The sequence below is a fragment of the Ascaphus truei genome, chromosome 2, assembly GCF_040206685.1.
Source record: "Ascaphus truei isolate aAscTru1 chromosome 2, aAscTru1.hap1, whole genome shotgun sequence".
Lineage (NCBI taxonomy): Eukaryota > Metazoa > Chordata > Amphibia > Anura > Ascaphidae > Ascaphus > Ascaphus truei.
This window is the reverse complement of record NC_134484.1, coordinates 489,732,991-489,754,204: the sequence shown is the minus strand read 5'-3', so window position 1 is coordinate 489,754,204 and position 21,214 is coordinate 489,732,991. Positions and strand designations below refer to the sequence as shown.

The window sequence follows — 21,214 nt, the reverse complement described above, 5'->3', positions numbered from 1 at the left end:
GTACAGATCGGACAAAAACAGTTTGTATTAAAAGCGGGGTTAAAAGTTGTACTTACAATAAGTACATAAACAATGTACACGTAGCGTTTACTTTAGAGGTGAAACCGGCGTCTATGTGGATAGCCTCTAGCTGCTGCAACTCCCAGTCCTCCTCGTCGGATCGCGATGACTGGCGTCTGACGTCACTTCCGGCGCAAGGGTGACGGCTTCCGATCCGGAACAACACAGAGGTTAGCAGACAGCAGGGGAACCGCAGACTCGGCACCTTCTCATAAAGCAAGTAGAAAACAGGCACAGAAAGATTACTGGTATCTGTTACCACTCCAGACAGCTGGAACACGCAGGGACAGCAGGTAAGGCTATCTTAAGTCCACTTCCGCAATCTGCACATATATGGTATGCAATGTCCTCACTAGACACACGGTGGTTTCAACTACTGGACTCTCCGATTGTGCCTTGTGTCTAGTGAGGACATTGCATACCATATATGTGCAGATTGCGGAAGTGGACTTAAGATATCCTTACCTGCTGTCCCTGCGTGTTCCAGCTGTCTGGAGTGGTAACAGATACCAGTAATCTTTCTGTGCCTGTTTTCTACTTGCTTTATGAGAAGGTGCCGAGTCTGCGGTTCCCCTGCTGTCTGCTAACCTCTGTGTTGTTCCGGATCGGAAGACGTCACCCTTGCGCCGGAAGTGACGTCAGACGCCAGTCATCGCGATCCGACGAGGAGGACTGGGAGTTGCAGCAGCTAGAGGCTATCCACATAGACGCCGGTTTCACCTCTAAAGTAAACGCTACGTGTACATTGTTTATGTACTTATTGTAAGTACAACTTTTAACCCCGCTTTTAATACAAACTGTTTTTGTCCGATCTGTACCATGGTCTTTTCTGTATTTTTTTCCTGTGGCATGTGTACCTGAGTGAGATCTCCTTCACCTCAAACTCGCGAGGATCCTGTCTTTGCAGCCTGCTACACACCACCTTACTTTGCAAAACGCTTTATATACACCTACTTATTGTAAGTAGACACTCTATAGAGCCAAGATAACTCAGAATTCGCTTTATCACAACATATTGCACTATTATATTTCCTTTTATTTTTTGGATGTTCCTGCGACTTTTGCTCCCTTCCAACCACCTGTATCCAGAAAATGACTTAGGGCTGAAGATGTATCGTCTTCTTACCTGAAAGCGGTCATGTGATAGAAAACGGAAAAGGCGCTCTGAGGAGGAGATGACAATAAATGTGGTAAATAATCTTAACTTAATAAAGTGAAAAACTTGATAAATACTGTGACTTAGGGGCCTATGCAATAAACTGCGAGAATGGCCATTCGCCAGACTTAGAACTCTCCATGTTTTTGGCGGATTCCCCTCGCAGTATGCAGGAAGGTGCGCATATCTGTGAGAGGAATCCGGCAGAGAGATGGCGAGGCCTGGCGAGAAGGGCTCCGCTGGCGAGATCTGCCTCTCTCTGCACAAATCTCGCCGGCAAATAAAAAATGTTTACATAACAATTTGATTAATATTGTAGATGTGCAGGGGGTCTCCGGAGATGAACCGCGTTGGTTTCATGTCCGGGGACCCCCTGCTTCCCGAGATACAGGCCCCATTTTGAGGTGCCGGTATCTCCTATGCATTGAGATAGCCCGATCACGTGACGCGGGACATTTCCATTCATAGGAGATACTGGCACCTCATAAAGGTCTCGGGAAGCAGGGGGTCCCCGGAAATAAAACCAACACGGTTCATGTCCGGAGACCCTCTGCACATGTACACTATTAATAAAAATACAGTAATGCTGCTTCATTACCGTAGCGGCTATCCGTTAAGGCAATGAAGGGGTTAAGTCACAGTAGCATGTTTATTGGGGACAATGGCCCCCAATAAACATTGCAATACACAAGACAATCAGGCTCTGTGCCCCCAACAACACCTAAACCCCCCTTTTATACATAAACCATAGTTATTTTTTTAGGCACAGGAATGTTACTATAGGCTGGCGGTGGCCCTCGGGTGTTGCCTGCAGTATCAAGTCTGTGCCCCCAAAAAATAATTAAAAAACACAAATACTTTAACATAAATACACCCCACCCCCCTACCCACCACTGTGAGGCATAACCACCATCACCTCCAACACACCGGGAGGCCTACCCTCCGTCCCTTGGGGACAATACCTCCTACCCCCAATACCCACATTCAAAACAATACACACACCCGCAAGAAGCATAACAATTATTAATAAACTTTACATAACCCACCCACACCATATAGCAAATATATTGTGGTGTTACTTAACCCCTTAATAACAATAACGGTTAATAAGCACTAAAGTTATTAATGGGTTAAGCCACCCTGCACCCATTCATTTGTAGAGTGGCTTCATCATTCATATACATATAATATTTTACATATATCTTTATAAATATATGTAAAATATAAGTATGATTAAGCAATCTACAAAGAAATAGGAAAGAATATGCATGTAGCAATGTAAAACATCAGATCTGTAATTGACAACATCACTGCCAAATTAAAAACAAAGCCAAATGAAATTAAAAACACATCTCATAAGAGAATACAGCAAGCACCTATCCAAACCAGTAAAGAGTAAATTGCAATAAAACTTACAATTGAACAATATGTACATGAAGCAAATAATATTTCCATCATGTACACAATAGCAATCAATGGTCCAAAACCAATACACGATTGAAAGTAAACATTCTATATTAACAAAGCAAGTCGACAATAATAAATTACCAACACACAATTAATGCCATCCGAAATACATTACAAGCAAATCTAAACAAAAAACCCTATTCAAGATTGTTATGCCAACACAAAACCATTGCAAAAACAAATCTATTTCTAACTAACACGATCATACACAATCTAAATTCACCAAGTAAGCCACAATAAACAATTAAGGCAGGGTCCCAACATATACCCATGCAATCATCATCTGAAATGACAAGTAATTCTACATTACATTTCACACACACAATAGTAACCAAACAGGGAAAAGACTTGTAGAAGACATGAAAAAATGCAATAAACATTTGAAAAACAACCTTTTAATAAACATGTATGTATATAGCTCCAGACGGATATATATACATACATGGGCATGAAATGGACATTAAAAAAATAAATCAGACTTGTGAGAAAAAAAAAACAAAAAAAAAGTTACAACTTAAATAAAATACATTTCTTGAGTTTACTTACCATTAGATGACCAATGACCGACTTAAGGGGGAACCGCTATGTCTGCAACAAATCCAAAGACAGGAACCAGCAACCCATAAAATAATAAACCTTTGTAATCCAATGTGGTTTCAATGTTCTTTCTTGTCTTTATAATCCATACCGTCTGTGGTCTTCTTTTGTGTGTCTTCTTCACCGTCTGCGGGCTCTGCTGGCTTCTTCTGTGACGCACGTCCATCTTCTTCAGAGGGGAGGTCCTCTCCCCACGGCGTCAAGTTGGAAAATGAGACGACATAGGCTTCTATAAGCCTATGACGTCACATTTTGCATCAAATGGTTCTCACGGTCCTGATTGGTCCGTGAAAAGCATGTGATTTTGGATAAGGCCAACACAAATGATGACGTCATTTAAAGGAAATGAAGCCAGCCAATCAGAATGGCTGTGCTTCATTTCCCTTTAACATGACATCAACAAAACCAACATGGCGCTGTCACATGGGACTACAGCCAATGAGATCGTTGATTTAGTTTCCACGGAGAACGAGAGTAGTGCGTCATCATACACCACTTTGTGGGAGGCCCATAAGGCTACCCTCAGGGGATCTCTTATGTGGCTAGCTGCTAGATGCAAAAGAGAGCAAGAGAGCCAGATCAAAGAGCTGTGGGAGAAATTGGTATCCCTCACCGCAATGCATAAAAGCTCCAAAAATGAATCTGTCCTGAAACAAATTTTAGATACCAAACGATAGTTAAATATACGATTGGCTTCCCAGGCTGAAAAGGAGATGAGCAGGACTAAACGCAGATTCTTTGAGAAGGCGAATAAGCCGGACACCCTCCTAGCCAATAGACTCGGAAACAAAATACCAAACTACCATATCCAATCTATTCGCACGCGGGGGGGGGGAAACTTATCTCGAATCCTAAGCGAATCGTAGCGGAATTTAAAAACTACTATGAAACGCTCTACGATGGTGGTAAGGTCATACACAATCAGAAAACGAGGGACAATCTACGGGAATTTTTAAAAGAGGCAAACTTGACAACACTGAGCAGGACGGAGAGAGAGGCGTTACAGAAAGACTTCTCTTTAGAAGAGTTAACGGAAGTTGTAAAGTCCCTTTAGCAAGCCAAGCCGCCCGGTCCAGATGGCTTCTCAAACCTCTACTACAAAAAATATGTAAAAATTCTAGCCCCGCATATGCTGAAATTCTTTAATTCGGTCTTGCTAGGGGCCTCGTTCCCAGCACAGATGCTTCAGGCGTCTATCTCTCTGATCCATAAACCTGGAAAGGACCCGGCAGACTGTAAGAGCTACCGGCCCATCTCTTTGATCAATACGGACATAAAAAATTTCTCTAAGCTTATAGCTAATAGAGTGGGTATCGTCCTTCCCAGGTTGATTCACCCAGATCAGGTGGGGTTTATCAGAGGAAGGCAAGCGGCAGACAATACCAGACGAATAATCGATTTGATTGATCTGGCTCAAAAGCGAAATATTCCGTCAATGGTATTAAGTCTGGACGCGGAAAAAGCCTTCAATAGGATCGACTGGCCCTACCTGAGGAGGACGCTAGAAGCATTTGGCTTTGAAGGATGCCTATTGGTAGCCATTATGGCGCTGTACGAGGGGCCGGCCGCAAGGGTGCGACACCAGGGGTTCCCATCAGAACAATTTCAAATCCGCAGTGGCACGAGGCAGCGATGCCCGTTGTCCCCCTTGTTGTTCGCCCTCTGTATAGAACCCTTGGCGGCACAACTGACAAGCCGGATATTTCGGGAATAAAATTAAAAGAGAAGTCACATAAAGTGGCGCTGTACGCGGATGATGTGATCCTGACATTATCCAAACCACTCACCTCTCTGCCCAATGTTTTTTCAACTCTGGGGAAGTTTAACCAAATTTCGGCGTTCAAAATTAATCAGGCCAAGTCGGAAGCCCTCAATCTAAATGTACCTAAACCAGTGGAAAAACTAATTGGACTAAACTTTAACTTTAAATGGCAGCCCTCCACGATCAAATACCTAGGGGTATATCTAACCAAGGATTACAAAGCCTTACATAAGGCAAATTATCCCAGGTTGTTTAAGACTCTACGAGAGGATCTCAGGAGATGGGCGGAGTGTGGCATCTCGTGGATAGGACGAATTCATAGCGTAAAAATGAATCTCCTTCCGCGGGTGCTATACCTTTCCCAGGCCCTCCCGATCCCCCTGTCAAAAGATGAAATTCTCTCGCTACAGTCTGCAATAACGCAGTTTATCTGGAATAAAAAGGGCCCAAGAATTAAAAAAAATATCTTGAGGAGGCCGACCTCTAGAGGAGGGTTGGGGATGCCTTGCTTGCTCGCCTACTACGAAGCGGCCCAGCTAACGCAGATTTTGCAGTGGCACGCAGATCCGACTCCCCGGAGTTGGGTGGTGCTTCAGAGAGAGTGCTGCGCACCCATAGAGTTGGGAAACCTAATCTGGTTACCCAAGATAAGCCGGACCAGAATGCAGACACCTCTGCAGGCCATGCTGAATTCCTTAAAGGTGTGGGAGGCTACCAAATTTAGATGTTCTCTAACAACACCATACTCGTTGATGACCCCCATTTGGGGTAACCCGGACTTCGGTCCAGGCATGGATAGTTCTAATTTTTCAAAGTGGATTCAGGCAGGGTATCTCCGACTAAAAGATCTGGAAGGAAGAAAATTGGTCAAAACCTTTGACCACATCAAAGAGGAAAAAAATATTCCTAATGCTGAATTTTTTCCGTCCCAGAGTCCTTGGGCAAGCCCGGTAGTCCTAGTTCCTAAGAAGGACAAGACCACCCGGTTTTGTGTGGACTACCGCTTGCTCAACGCTGGGACGGTGTCAGATGCCTACCCCATGCCCCGCATGGATGAGTTACTGGATGAACTCGCGGGGGCAAAGTATCTGACCACTACGGATTTGAGCAAAGGCTATTGGCAAATCCCACTGACCCTGGAGGCTAGGGAGAAGTCAGCATTCATCACTCCAAGTGGCCTCTATGAGTTTTTAGTGATGCCATTTGGGATGAAGAATGCCCCGGCTACCTTCCAACGCCTGGTCAATACGTTACTGGAAGGGATGCAGAGCTATGCCAGGGCTTACTTAGATGACATTGCTGTCTTTAGTAATTCCTGGGACTCCCATTTAGGACATGTAGCTGCGGTGCTAGACAGGATCAGGGAAGCTGGGCTTACCTTGAAACCCACTAAGTGTATGGTAGGGATGGCAGAGGTCCTGTACTTAGGGCACAGGGTGGGTGGAGGGTACCTCAAACCAGAGCCAGCCAAGGTAGAAGCCATAGTTCAGTGGCCTGTTCCAAAAACCAAGAAACAGGTCATGACATTTTTGGGCACCGCAGGGTACTATAGGAAATTTGTCCCACAGTACAGTGCCGTGGCCAAACCCGACTGATTTGACCAAGAAGCAACTGCCTGTGCTTATCACCTGGACTCCTGCCTGTGAAACTGCTTTCCAGGCACTGAAAACTGCGCTTGCTGGGGCCCCCATACTGGCTGCCCCAGACTATACCAGACATTTCCTCATACAAAAGGGTAATATGGTGCTCAAGTATGTAGTCCCATTGCTTGTAATAGTAACAGTCAGTAATGAAGTAACCTCCTGGGACTTGAATACAGTACAACTATAAGAAGGGCTCCAGTTGCCCTGAAGGCAGGGGAAGTTGCATAAAAACACCCACCCCTAACCTCATTGGGCTGGCCCCCAGTAGTACTCACAAATGATAATGTAAATCACCAGGGTTACTCACAATCTGCGTGCTGTCGCCAGAGGGTAGAATCCAGTACAGAGTAGGTTGAAGCAACGCACAGCATTCTACCCTCTGGCGACAGCACGCAGATTGTGATAAAGTGCAACTTTCATTGCACGAAACGCATAGAAGGTTGCAGCCTTCCACATTTTAATGCTTCCACAATAAAGAAGATTTTTGCCAGACCTGCTGTCACCCCCTCTTTGCTGTGCGTTGCTTCAACCTACTCTGTACTGATTTCCTCATACAGACTGATGCCTCGGACTATGGCATTGGGGCTGTGTTGAGCCAAGTGGGGGACGACGGTAGAGAGCACCCTGTGGTGTACCTCAGCTGAAAACCACTTCCCAGAGAGGTGGCCTATGCCACCATTGAGAAAGAGTGCTTGGCCATTGTGTGGGCACTCAAAAAACGCCAGTCCTATGTGTACGGAAGGGCTTTCATGGTCCTCACAGACCACAACCCCCTGAGTTGGCTGCAGAGGGCATCAGGGGAGAATGCCAAGTTGCTAAGGTGGAGCTTGGCCTTGCAAGAGTTTGAATTTACTATTCAGCACAAAAAGGGTAGTGAAAACAGCAATGCTGATGGACTTTCACGTCAGCACTATCCCTCTGAGACTGAGTTCGTTAAGGGTGCCAGCAGCGCCCCACTCCCCGTTAGGGCCAGTGGGCCACAGGTCACCCATTAAGAAGGGGTGATGTAGAGGGAGAAAGGGGGTGGCCCGGTATTAAAGTGGTTGCACCACATATGGCCATCCCCTGACCTCACCAGAGAGACAAGGGGTTAACTGGACTGCGGTCCAGGGATGAGGTTTGCACCTTGTTATACCTTGAAAATGTATGTTCCCATGTTCCATTATAAGCCTGTATATTAATGTTTTAAAGTGCATTTCTTTATCTCCAGTTCTGGAGGTCGCAGAGAGTTGATATTTGGCCAATATGTGGAGTCACTGTAGGCATTAAAAACTGGCAAAGGTCGACCCACTGAGCCCACCAGAATGGAACTTATTAGTATGTGTAGATATTAAAGTGTATATATATTTTATTTTGGATCAGTTCTGAAAATGCAGACGCCATTTGCTAGGCTAATAGGTCATGAAGGGCAGACGACTGAAAAGCCTAAGCACGGTGATCAAAAGTTAACTGCCGTGATTGTTATCCAATGTCTAGGGATTAAGTATTAATCAATCAACAAAACTCTGCCAGTTTAATTGTTACCTGAGGGCATGGGTTAGTCTGTTAGTCTGTGTCTCCATATTAGAGAGTGGATACAGATAATTGTTCACCAATAGGCTGTGTTCAATGTTAAGAATAGGGTTGCGTCTTCTACCTCCATTGGAATCAATAGGGCCTCCGCTACTATTGGAGTCAATGGGCAACTCACACTTTTCACATTTAACCCTACTCCGTTTGCTTGAGGGGAGAGGGCTAGAAATTGCAGTCATGCTGGAACAGTGATTATATTCTGGCCAAATCCCAGCTCTCTGATCCCCATGGAACTGGAGTTATGAGTTTATATACTGTGTCAACCCTACAGTTTTGAGTTGTGCTTCTGATACCATCTTGAATGTCACTGGATTGCTGGAGTTGTGCTTCTGATTCCATCTTGAATGTCACTGGACTGCTGGAGAATTGCTATTGGATACTTCTCCATCCCCCAACCCTATGTGTTATGTTCTTGTCTGTTAATTGTACTATATTGCTGTGTTCACCTTATTTATAGGAATACATTATATTTTATTATAGCCAAGCCTCGTTCAGTTCAACCCAGATATTTGGTGTTCATTATATCTTGTCATAAGCTACCGTGACAGCAGGTACCAGAGTGCTTTCCACATTAGCAAAAGGTAATTGGGTCCAGATAATTGTCATCCAGTACACGAGTCCCAACGTTAGGGTGTGATGGGGGAGGGGTGCCAAGCGAGTAATCAAGGGGTCACCCCCATTAGGCACCCCCTCCCACCGTCTGGGAAGTGAGGGGTTAACCTGAAATGTACCGATAATACATATGTTCCCCTGCTTCTTAACCAAAAGGTATGTCCCTTGGTTATCCGGTTCCCACATTTAAAGGGATTTCATGTATACTTATTCCCCTGACTCAGTTCTAATTGCTAGATGTATATGTTGGTACAATTATTGGCGTTTGTACCTGTACAGTGTATGCATGTCACGGTAGCTTGTGACAGGCTGTAATTTACACCAAAACTATATATAAATATATATATACCTCTCTTCTTGTTGTTTGCATATATATACCTGGGTTTGAACTGGGACGAGACTTAGATATAACAAATTGTATTTATTCCTTAGGATAGGTGAACACAACAGATATGTACAAATAACAGCAAAATATAGACATTTACTTAAAGATTAGGACAGAAGGCCATCAGGATACAGACTTGGCCATTTCTCCCATATTTCAGTTGACATCACAGCAATACATGCAGGACACATGCAGAACATGAAGAACATTTGCATGAAGAACAATGGGTAAAAGGTGGTTCTGACTTATATATCATTTTTACCCCTTCTATCCCAGTTACGGCACCATGCCGTCTAGCAAAAGTCCCTTTGAAGCTTTTGAAGCGGACTTGGGACTTCCATTGACCAGTGTGAAATGTTACACTTAACTGGTTAGTTCCTTTGGTCAGTTGGGCCAGGCATAAGCAATTAGCAATTCGGCCTTTGATGACCAGGCAATGTAAATTCTAGCCTTTCCTGCTCATTATCATAACAGGGGGTTGGCAGTTTCTCAGAACTCAACCAAAATTTCATATTTACTGCAAATCACTTACTAACTTCCGTTCCGTCACACATACAGGCAGGTGAGACATATTACTACATTCCGTCACACCTGCCGCTCGCAGAGAGACCAAACATTACAGTGTAATATGAAAATTAATAGAGATATTAATATCTGGCACTTAGTAGCGGTTAAATATACAATGTTTACACTCAAAAAGATGGGCTACATCCCACGGATACACATATGTAATTCTTATCATGTTCAGCCAAGGACATCTCCTAATATTCTTATATTTAATAAGGTCACCCATTCAGATATCCTGCTTGAGGTAGCCCCACCCTGGCCCCATCAATAAAACCTTATGAAGCAGGCTTTTGGCTTCCATTGTAAGTGTGAATTGTTACACTTAACTATTCCTTGTGCCTGCCTCCCGCATAAACAATTAGGTAATTACCTTTTGCTCACTGGGGCTACGTGTCACACCTAAGCCCAGACCTGAATCCTCTGGGTCCCTTTTGATATGCACTTCCAGAGAGGAAGCTTGCATTACAAAGGGCAGACAGAGGCAACATTTGGTTCTGGTATGCATTTCAAAACTGCACCAGAAAGGCACAAATATCAAAAATATATGTTCCTCTTATGACAAAGTTATATTTTTAATATGTGGGTACTTGGGGGGTTCCCCTGAGGCTGCACCCCAAGACTCAGGGTGCTGGCTTACTCCGTTACCAAATTACCAGTTTTCAGGTAACTGTTTATTCAGCACTGCATATAAGATTAACCCCTTAAGTCCCAGTGGGTGGGTTATGCAGACACTGATCCAGCAACAATACATTTACACAGGAGAATAAGCATTTTCATGTTATAACAAGGGTTAAATCACCTTTCTGGACCTCGGCCCAGTTTACCCCTTGTCTCCCTGGCGAGGTTAGAGGGGGCCAATTGTGGGGGTAACCCCGTTAATCCCGGGCCAAACCCTCACGATCGTCACAATGCATCAACCACATACACTGGGATCAGGCCGGGAGGGAAAGTGTTAATTGCATTTGCAGGTTTATGGCCCTTTGACCCCTTTCCCGCCTTTTCAGGCTCCATTTTGCAGCATGTCCATAGGCCGCCATTGAAGGCCCATGCAAGTTAATGGAAATTTCAGTGGTTTCGGCCCGATATCATAGAAGACCTGCAGGTGGTGCCCGAGAGGAAGAGCGGAGCTTCCCCATTGAAAGTGACAGGGGTAATGTATTTCAATGGGATTCCTCGAAGCCGACCTCCAGGAACGAGCTGGCAGCCAGCCAGACCGCAAAACCGCAGAAGCGGATACAATGTCAATGAGGAGCTTTTATCACACAATTGGCGTGGGAACATAGCTTCGGTCAAGTTCACCACAAATTAGCGTGGGAAACTTTTGTTCTAGGGCATTCCAAAATAAAATTATTTTTGACCCTAGCCCCTCACTCGACCCCAATCAGGTCCGACAATTAATGGCGACGAGAAAGGGTCGCGCCGGCCATGAGAGTCCTACCGTTGACCGCAATGGCGGAGGGAAGCCGCGTGGCTTTTAAACACTAAGTATGAAACAGTGTAAACTGAAAACTCATAACTCCGGTTCCATGGGGATCAGAGAGCTGGGATTTGGCCAGAATATAATCACTGTTCCGGCATGACTGCAATTTCCAGCCCTCTCCCCTCAAGCAAACGGAGTAGGGTTAAATGTGAAAAGTGTGAGTTGCCCATCGACTCCAATAGTAGCGGAGGCCCTATTGATTCCAATGGAGGTAGAAGACTCAAGGTAAACGGCTAAGTTAAAAACTGAAGTCCATAACTCCGGTTCTGTGCGGAATAGAAAGCTGGGATTTGGCCACCATGTAGTCCTTGTTCCGGCATGACTGCATGGCAAATACCGACCCTCTCTGAGCAACAGGACGGAGTCAGGTTAATTGTTTCGTTTGGGTTTCTGCCATTGACATCAATGGCAGAGAAATGCAATTTCTGTAAATGTGCATTTAAGGTGTATTTCTGTAACTCCGGTTCGGAGGGTCCCAGCGAGCTGAAAATTGGCCACCATATAGAATCCTCTCCGGCATGAGGATCTGGAAATTTGTAGTCCGCTCGGCCCAGCCAAACGGACTATTTTAATATAAATATAATTGTGGAAATGTACTGTATTTGGTGTCTGGCATAAAAGCCCGGGAAGGATACTGGCTCTGCAGTATGTTAATGTTCAGGGGGCGACTGTAGGTCTACAACAGGCCCCCTGGTCAAAGGCTCCACCACCCCGATTGTATATGCTGGGGCGGAGTAAAGCAGGACCTGAGTTGTTCTGTAGGTGTTATAAATCACACCTTCAGACAAAGGTTTTCCTGCCCAAAGCAGACTAGGGGACGCCAGTCTGTTGGGAAGAGGCCTACAGAAATGAGCCCTTGATAAGAAGAATGCCCACCCCTGGGGGCAGGTATTCCCTTGCTTCCCACGTGAGGTGGCAAAGGGTAATTGGGTAGAGGTAATTGATAACCAATACCTGGCACCCAATGCTATGGTATAGGGCTTAAGTCCTATATAACCAATTGTAAGGTCTATGCCCATTGTCTTCGATCATGTCTTCGTTTTTTATCCTGTGTTGATGAATGAATTGCTAATCCAGATCCAGATTACGTAATTGCTCCATCTAACGTAAGTGTCTATATTCTCTATGTTATTTGTATAATCTTGTGTGTTCACCTTTTTCAAGGAATAAACAAAATTTATCATATCTTAGCCATATTCGATTCAACCCAGTGATATTTTTATTTGTGTGTATTATTATAACCCTGGACAAGCTACCATCACATAGGGATAGAGCCCAAACCACATATAAAACGAATGTAATCTCTATTCCCAGTGTTCTTCGTGATTCTACCTGAATGATACGTGAAGCCTGTTGAACTGCTAACCTGAATCCTGGTTATTTGATTGGCCCTTCCCTAAGTGTATATATTCCGTTCGTTATTTGTCCAACATTGTGTGTCCACCTGTCTTTTAAGGAATAAAATCTCTTTATTATCTCACAGTCGTATTCAATTCAACCCAGTTTATTTGGTGCATATTATAACCCTGTGGCTACAACACTAATCTCAGTGGGTTTCCAAATAAATGCGGGGGTTTAAAATGGCCGCCATGCCAAAGTAAAGTACAGACTGAGTAAAGTCTGTCCTACTGTGTATGACTACCAGTTCTGCATACAGCATATACAGGGAAGTGTGTGAAAAGTATTGACGCAATAGCACCCCCAGAGGTCAGGGTGAAGAATACACTTGAAAGTGCAAAAATGGAGGAAATAATATATGTGTTTAATGCGTCATGTGTCTGACCACAAAGTGGTGTCCTTTCAGGAATGAGCGTCTGAGTCCCCGCAGAGCATTATGAGAGGGAGCACGAGAAGGTCCAGAAACTGAAGAATGAGCTAGAGGAGCAGAGACGCTGCTCCATCCCCAACAGTCAGGAAGACCAGGAGAAAGAAACCTGGGAAAGGCAAGCTGATGGGGCCCTAGACACGGGATTTGTAGATGCCCTAGACGTAATGAAGGCTGAGTTCCTAAACGTAATGAGGGATACGGTCATGCACACAGAGCCAGCGCCAGGAAGAGATGGAGGCTCTGAGAGCAGAATTGCGAGATGTACGCAAGGAACAGGATTCTCTCACAAGTGTACTAAACATATTGAAAAGGGAGAAAAGCATTCAAATTATTCAGAAGCCCTGCAAAGCTCTTATCCAAGGAAGAAGGGAAAGAAAAAATTATCGGCGTATACGCGTCACAACTGTCGTCCTACAGGCTGCCTACAGAGGGATTAAAACTCGTCAGTTTAATCATCTAGTTCTCCCTCACCTGCTATTCTAATTAAGGAACAGGTATTTATGGCAGCTAGGTTTGCTGCTTCATTTGCTCTCCTAGAGCCAGGAGGCTGGGGGCACGCTGCTATGCTGTATGCAGTACGGGGAGGACGCCCCCATCATGACTTTCACTGTCCGGAAGAATTGCCGGAACTCTTGGGACGCTGTCCCCCCATCTATCAGTTAAGCTATGTCTAAAGACTGGATATTATTGCGTATCTAATGACCCTAAATGAGAGGGTATTGTTAAGATGGGGAACCAGGTTACTTAGGAAAGGGTCCCTTGAATTTGTTTTCGAAAAAGGCGTTATATCGCATCTATTGATGGTCAGATACCCATAACTCTGCATTTCCAACCTTTCTACGTGTTTGAGAGCCATATTGCACTTCTAACTCTGCTGCATGTGGCTTGTCCCAGAACACCCAGCAGGCCTGGGAACTTCCTATGAGAGGCAATTAACCATGAATATTCACTAAATGTGACCATGCTCCTTGTAACAAGATAACACCCCTTTGTGCAGACAAAGGGGAAAAGGTACTCACCAGAGACAGGAAATGCATCTATTTCACTCTTTATTGGGGTCAGATGTTCCTCAGTGTTCGGTTCTTCTTTCTCTGACTTAATCTCTAAACTCTCCGGCACAATCACTGGGAAACCTGGCAATAAGAAAAGGGAAATCCATCATGTAAAGCTGGGAGTGGGGGCGCTTCTTGTGATATCAGTATACAGAAATACTCTATACTGATTCCTATGGGGGAGGGGTGAAGGGATTGATTTTACTTTGTTATTAACCCTTTGAGTGCTGAAGAAGTTTTTACCCCCAAGTGCTGAAAACATTTTGGAGCTACCAATGTTCAAACCTCAATAACAATAATATCCTCAATATAACCTCAGATAAATCATTTTTTTCATTAGGACAGGTATCTTATAATTGTATGCACGCTTTAATATTATTTCCCAAAATATTGTACACATTTCAGTCCATTTTTAAACATACTGAATACAGATAAGTGAGGATGTAACGGTACTTACCACAAGCAGGAAATGCATCTATTTCTTCCTTTATTGGGGTCAGATGTTCCTCAGTGTCTGTCTCTTCTTTCTCTGACTTAATCTCTAACCTCTCTGGTACAACCACTGGGAAACCTGGCAATAAGAAAAGGAAAACCCATCATGTAAAGCTGGGAGTGGGGGCGCTTCTTGTGATTTCACCTCCTCTGATATTGGTATAATATAATAATTCCTGTAAAGAAATGTATTACTAGCCCTTCTGGCAGAACATGACAGAGGTGAAGATATATAATCTTCTTACCTGCTGATGGTTCTATAGGAAAACAAGATTAGTTTGGGTGTTTGACTCGTATAACTGCCAAATAATCATATATTCCCCTCTTGCATATTCCAAAGACACTAAAATATCTCCTCTACTCACTTAACAAGTGTGGATCCATGCTGGCAGTGGGCAGTACTGCTCTGGAGGTGCTGGCAGTGGGCAGTGCTGCTCTGGGAGGTGCTGGCAGTGGGCAGTGGTCCTCTGGAGGTGCTGGCAGTGGGCAGTGCTGCTCTGGAGGTGCTGGGAGTGGGCAGTGCTGCTCTGGAGGTGCTGGGAGTGGGCAGTGGTCCTCTGGAGGTGCTGGCAGTGGGCAGTGCTGCTCTGGAGGTGCTGGGAGTGGGCAGTGCTGCTCTGTAGGTGCTGGCAGTGGGCAGTGCTACTCTGTAGGTGCTGGCAGTGCTACTCTGGAGGTGCTGGCAGTGCTACTCTGGAGGTGCTGGCAGTGGGCAGTGGTCCTCTGGGAGGTGCTGGCAGTGGGCAGTGCCGCTCTGGAGGTGCTGGCAGTGGGCAGTGCCGCTCTGGAGGTGCTGGCAGTGGGCAGTGCTGCTCTGGAGGTGCTGGCAGTGGGCAGTGCTGCTCTGGGAGGTGCTGGCAGTGGGCAGTGCTGCTCTGGGAGGTGCTGGCAGTGGGCAGTGCTGCTCTGGGAGGTGCTGCAGTGGGCAGTGCTGCTCTGGGAGGTGCTGGCAGTGGGCAGCGCTGCTCTGGAGGTGCTGGCAGTGGGCAGCGCTGCTCTGGAGGTGCTGGCAGTGGGCAGTGCTGCTCTGGAGGTGCTGACCGGAGGTTACTTAATCTATATGTGTTGGGTTGTAGAATGAGCCTGTATATAAAACAGAATTGGAATGATCATTTTTTTTGGACAAATATACAGCATTTAGTATCAGCTCTTTCACACCTAAATAATTAACCCCAAAGGAGTCGGAGAAGACAGGGGCACGAAAAAACACATATGGTCCATTCGCAAACAAGAACTTCATTTCAAACACTGCAAAACTTTAATGGCTCAGGATTGTGTCACAACATAACCATCTACAAAAGTATAAAGAGAGTCGGAGATTAGCAGCCAAAAGACCAGTAAAGTCCCCATAGTGTAACATAGTAACATACTGTACAGTTCCATAGTATGAATAAAAAGCAGATACAGTACATGAGTGAGACTTTGATAAATGCTCCCTGTCACGTACGACCCCCTGCTAGCACGCGACCTGTATACGGGACAAGGGTTAATACCGACGCTCGCAAGCGCACCCACTCTTCACCTCCGCAAAGGTCCGTCAAATGGACAGTATCCCCTCTTACAGGATCCAGGATCAATACACAACCCGCAAGCTGCCCCACTCTTCACCCCCTCAAGGGTCCCTCAAATGAGTTGTATCTCTCCTCAAGCCGTCCCAATATACCACCGCCACGAACAGCGCACAAGTGAGCACGTGACTTTAGATATGCAACCAGGGTTAACACACAAAGGCTTCTCTAGCAACCCCCCTTTCTCCTCTGCAAGGAACCAGCAAGTTAGTATTAACCCCTACTCAATTGCACATCATAACCATCCACTGCCACCACCTGAGGTTATGCACATATGATAAAAGATCTTAGACTAAAATATCCACCAGGGCCTCAGGTCCCTGTTTATGATAGGAAAAACTATGCACTCTAACACACAATCAGTTGTAGTAACATGTGCCTGAATTTAGCAAGTTATTCTCTCCAGCGTGCACAAAGTTCATTCAGAGCCCAAAGCATTACTTATTAAATGGTTTAATATATATAAAAATACAGTGCTTGAATTACAGAAAAGGTATTACAAAATAAACATACAATTATAATATAAGGCAGAAAAGCTTCTTAAAATAAAAGGGGTAAAACAGAAAATCCTATACAGTACATTACCACATGCTATGGACTTTTCCCAGAGAGGCGCTGGTTCAGAAGATGAGGTCTGCCATGCTTTCCAAGCATGCCCCTGGACAGATCTGACTTGTAACAATCTCCCCCAGACTTAGATACAATACTTTAAGGCACCGGCATCAGCCCATCCCTTTCTACAGAATACTTTGAAGCTGCTCTTCTTTGATTAAAACAATTGACACCTTGAGTGGGCTATCCAGGATGGACCCCGCCCCAAGTAAGTTCCTTTGAAATTCAGAGCAGACAGAAAACAGTCCTGACCAGTTTCAAACCCAGCATTTGGTATTTTGTACACACGTGTAGCTCATTAACCCCTCAAGCACCAAAGGGATTAAAAATACCCAATCTCTCATGACATTATCATGACATCTCCCTCCTTAAGATGAGCGAAGGGACTGGCTTACACGCTAGTCCCGCGTTCAAACAAATAAAACCTTTACCATTTCCTCTGGGTTCCTAGGGATGACAGGCTGTAATGGGAAGCTCTCTCCCCCCCTTTGGCACAATCCCCCTTGAACACCCCCCTGAGGTATTCTGTGATGGCAGGCTGTACTTGGAGACCATCTTTGCCCCCCCCACTCCGATACAACCCCTGTCAGTCACCCTTCCCTGATCCCCAGTGTGCGTCAGTATCTGGAATTGTTCAGCGGATTCCTGGGCTAGTTGGGTCACAGCGGTCTCATATTGGGTAAACATCTTGCCAAGATCATTACCTAGTAACATATTAGCAGGAATAACATCAATTACTCCCAGACTTAGGGCCTCATGCAGAGAGCAGCGCTATGCAGAATTGGAGAGGGGGAAAATTTTTACCTTTTTTGGAGAGTTTTTATGTCCATATGCAGAAAGGGCAGAAAACTGCACTTACAAGCCTTTCTGCATATGGAGAGTTTCAACCAGCGCTATGAGCGCTATGAGCGCTGTTGAAACTACTGGGGAAAAAAATTGCGTTTTTTTTTTTTCCCCTCCACCGGCTGCGGAGCGCCAGCTGCTTGGTGGAGAGGGAAAATGTTGAAAATCGCGCCATTTTTTTGCCGCGAACAGCCACTAGATGGCGCTCGCGGCTCTCTGCATACGGCAGAGAAAAAAACTGGAGAGAATTTAAACTCTCCAGGCGCGCGGCGAATTTGAAGGGGAAAAAAAAAAATGGCGCTTTTTTTTAAACTTGCAGGTTTCTGCCTTTCTGAAGGCAGAATCCGCCAATTAATGCCGCTTTCACTTTTTGCGCTGCTCTCTGCATGAGGCCCTTAGATACAATACTTTAAGGCACCGTCATCACCCCACCCCTTTCTACAGAATACTTTGAAGCTGCTCTTCTTTGATTAAAACAATTGACACCTTGAGTGGGCTATCCAGGATGGACCCCCGCCCCAAGTAAGTTCCTTTGAAATTCAGAGCAGACAGAAAACAGTCCTGACCAGTTTCAAACCCAGCATTTGGTATTTTGTACACACGTGTAGCTCATTAACCCCTCAAGCACCAAAGGGATTAAAAATACCCAATCTCTCATGACATTATCATGACACTCCCGATACTCTCTCAGGTCCAGCAGTTCTGCTCCATACTGACACAGTCTCACTTTCCTATTTCATACGGTGAGAAGTGGGTAATGCAGAGGAACCAGTGCAGTAACTTCCCCTCACCTTACCCCACCATAATAAATAGGGGGTTTGATCCCTCACACCCTCATTAATTTGTTCCTCGATCACCTCCAGTTTCTCACATTCAGCACATTTGTACCTGGCAGGACATGCTTATATAAAGGAATGCCTGGGAAACACTGACATTTTACTCACTGATTATTTATTTTCCCCTGGTCTCTCAATGTCAGCACATGACATGAGGGAATAGGCTCTGCCCATCTGAAGGTAGGACACAGACTTCTGACCTGCTCACACCCTTATCAGCCCGTCCTATTATGACGGGATCACTGCTTCCCGACTCAGAAAATTTCCAGAGGAATAGTTATATTCTGATACTGAATGAAAAGCTCTATTCTCTGTGTTATATCTGTGGAACGTATCCACACGTATAATACAAGTATTGTAAACACAATAAGACAGTCTGAGTGGGTTTATTGGCTTTGCATCTCATCCCAGGCTATGTTTAAGAGCTGTGTTTAAAGCAGCAAGCATTGGCTTAAGGGTTTTCCATGTAATAATGGACTTGACAAAAGTATATATATATATTATATATCCCGGTCCCCTTGGGCTTTACAGTACCCCACTCACCTTGGCTGCGAACACAGCAACTGACCCGTCAGCTGGCCGCAAGAGTGGGTGCAGGCGGTTGCTGGTGTGGCGGCGATCGCATAGCCAGGTACTCCCGGGGGCTCCCATTGCAGGACACCACCATCTTCTTTTGCCTGGCGCATGCGCAGTGAGGGCAGTAGTTGCGGAGGCCTTCGGCTAGCTCGCGCATGCGCAGTTATAGCACGTGAACCCCCCACCAATCAGGAGAGGCTATGGGCAGGGACTACATGTCACATGAGGCTCAGGAGTACCCCACATGACACCAGGGAGCCAATAGGGCTGCAGTATCTCCCTGCTCTCAGGGATTGATACATTTCGCGCGCTGGGAAACACGTCAGTCGGCGCCAGGAGAGTCTAGGGGAAGGAGGTGAGGGTGCAGGGGTCAGTGACCCACTGCACTAGGCCAGCAGCCCCTTAGGCCCCAGTTAGCACCCGAGCCACTCAGTAGATTGTGTTACTGCAGGGACAGGCCCGAGGTTAGGGAACCTGCCCCTTTAGCATATACAGTGCCAGTCAGGGACACTGCGCTTCCTACCCAGAGGCCTGGGATCAGGCCTACTCCGCAGAGAGAGCGGAACTGTACCCAGGGTGGACGACCCTGACCGATCATCCCGCTGGTGGAACCAGGAGGTCGTCGGACCCTTTTTGAAGATCTTTTGAACGCCTGGGTGCCGTCGCACTGGGCAGGTATTGTTACTCACGAGCACCACCTACAGAGTACTCACGCAGTGGTAGCGCTGACCACGGGACAAGGGGGTTATACTGTGGACACAGTGTGGGGGTACACTAGGCCAGCAGCCCCTTACATTAGTAATAAACGTGACAATCATATAAATAACAAATAATACAAATAACAGATCATGGGAATAATCGCTTCAGACATAAATGTAACATTTCGGAAGAGGAGTCCCTGCTCCGGGGAGCTTACAATCTAATTGGTGGGGAGAACGTACAGAGACAGTAGGAGGGCGTTCAGGTAAGTGCGTCTGCAGGGGGCCAAGCTTTATGTATCGTGTATAGAGAAGCTATAGCCCATAACACACACAGGATGCTGCCCCTGTGGTAATGAAGGGGTTAAACTCCAACCAATACTCCCTCAATCTAATTACTTTCTAACTCTATTTAATAACTTTCCCAATCTTATCCTCACTGATTCCTAATGTTAATTCCCAATGTAAAATAACCCCCATTATCTCCCAGTCCCTGTGATACCAGGAGGAGTAACCCCCCCAGTGCCAGAGGCTCCCCCTCACTATCAGAGGCTCAGCCTCTCAGGCTCCTGTGTGTAAGGAAGCTCAGAGCAGCACTGGGATAATGTGCACAGGTCACACAAGGGAGGAGGAAAGCACTTACCCAATAACACAGGCTGAAGATCTCTGTGCAGCAGGGGGTGGGCAATGTGAGGGGGGCACAGGAAAAGGGACTTAGAGGCTGCAGAGCCTATTCCTCAGTGTGTCCCCCCCCCCCCCTCAGTGCCTGAGATGTGCACTTTATCCCCCCCTCACTGTGTGTGTACTTCCTATGGAGGGTGGGGGGAGCCCCTGTGATCTCTCAGTCCTTCCCTGTGGGAGTGACCTGGATTCCCCCCTCAGGATGTGGGACAGTCTGTGCTCAGGGTCAGTGTTTCCTGCCGGAATCAAACCTCACACACCAGGACATCCGGCTGCAGCAGAGGGACCATAGAGAGGGAAGAGGGGAGGCCAGAGCGCCTCTATCCAGCTCTTCCTGAGTTCATATGGAATAGTGACCCCTGGTGGGCTCCCAAGCAAAATCAGTGAGTGCCCCCTGGTGGGAGATGCACGGGGTGCTGGCTGTGGGCTGGTGAGAAACATAGTGACAATCTCACCCCCATCTCCCACCGCATATAGTGCGGCCTGGTGATATACTCTGTGCGGTGTGTCTGGTGATATACTCTGTGCTGTGTGTGTAGTGAGGTCTGGTGATATACTCTGTGCCGTGTGTGTAGTGACGTCTGGTGATATACTCTGTGTCCGTGTGTGTAGTGACGTCTGGTGATATACTCTGTGCCCGTGTGTGTAGTGACGTCTGGTGATATACTCTGTGCCCGTGTGTGTAGTGACGTCTGGTGATATACTCTGTGCCCGTGTGTGTAGTGAC

At 46.0% G+C, this 21,214-nt stretch overlaps 1 protein-coding gene across 1 annotated transcript in view; it reads right to left on the bottom strand.

Moving 5' to 3' along the window:
- The window catches only part of LOC142488426 (uncharacterized), a 38,548-nt gene extending 17,565 nt beyond the window's left edge, over positions 1-20,983 (bottom strand). The window contains exons 1-4 of the mRNA XM_075588927.1: positions 20,450-20,983; positions 15,039-15,756; positions 14,639-14,752; positions 14,149-14,262 (exon numbers count right to left, since the gene is read on the bottom strand). Coding sequence (XP_075445042.1) covers positions 14,149-14,262; positions 14,639-14,752; positions 15,039-15,057 — 247 coding nt within the window. The 5' untranslated portion in view covers positions 15,058-15,756; positions 20,450-20,983. The remainder of the gene's footprint in view (positions 1-14,148; positions 14,263-14,638; positions 14,753-15,038; positions 15,757-20,449) is intronic.
- Between the last annotated feature and the right edge of the window lie 231 nt (positions 20,984-21,214).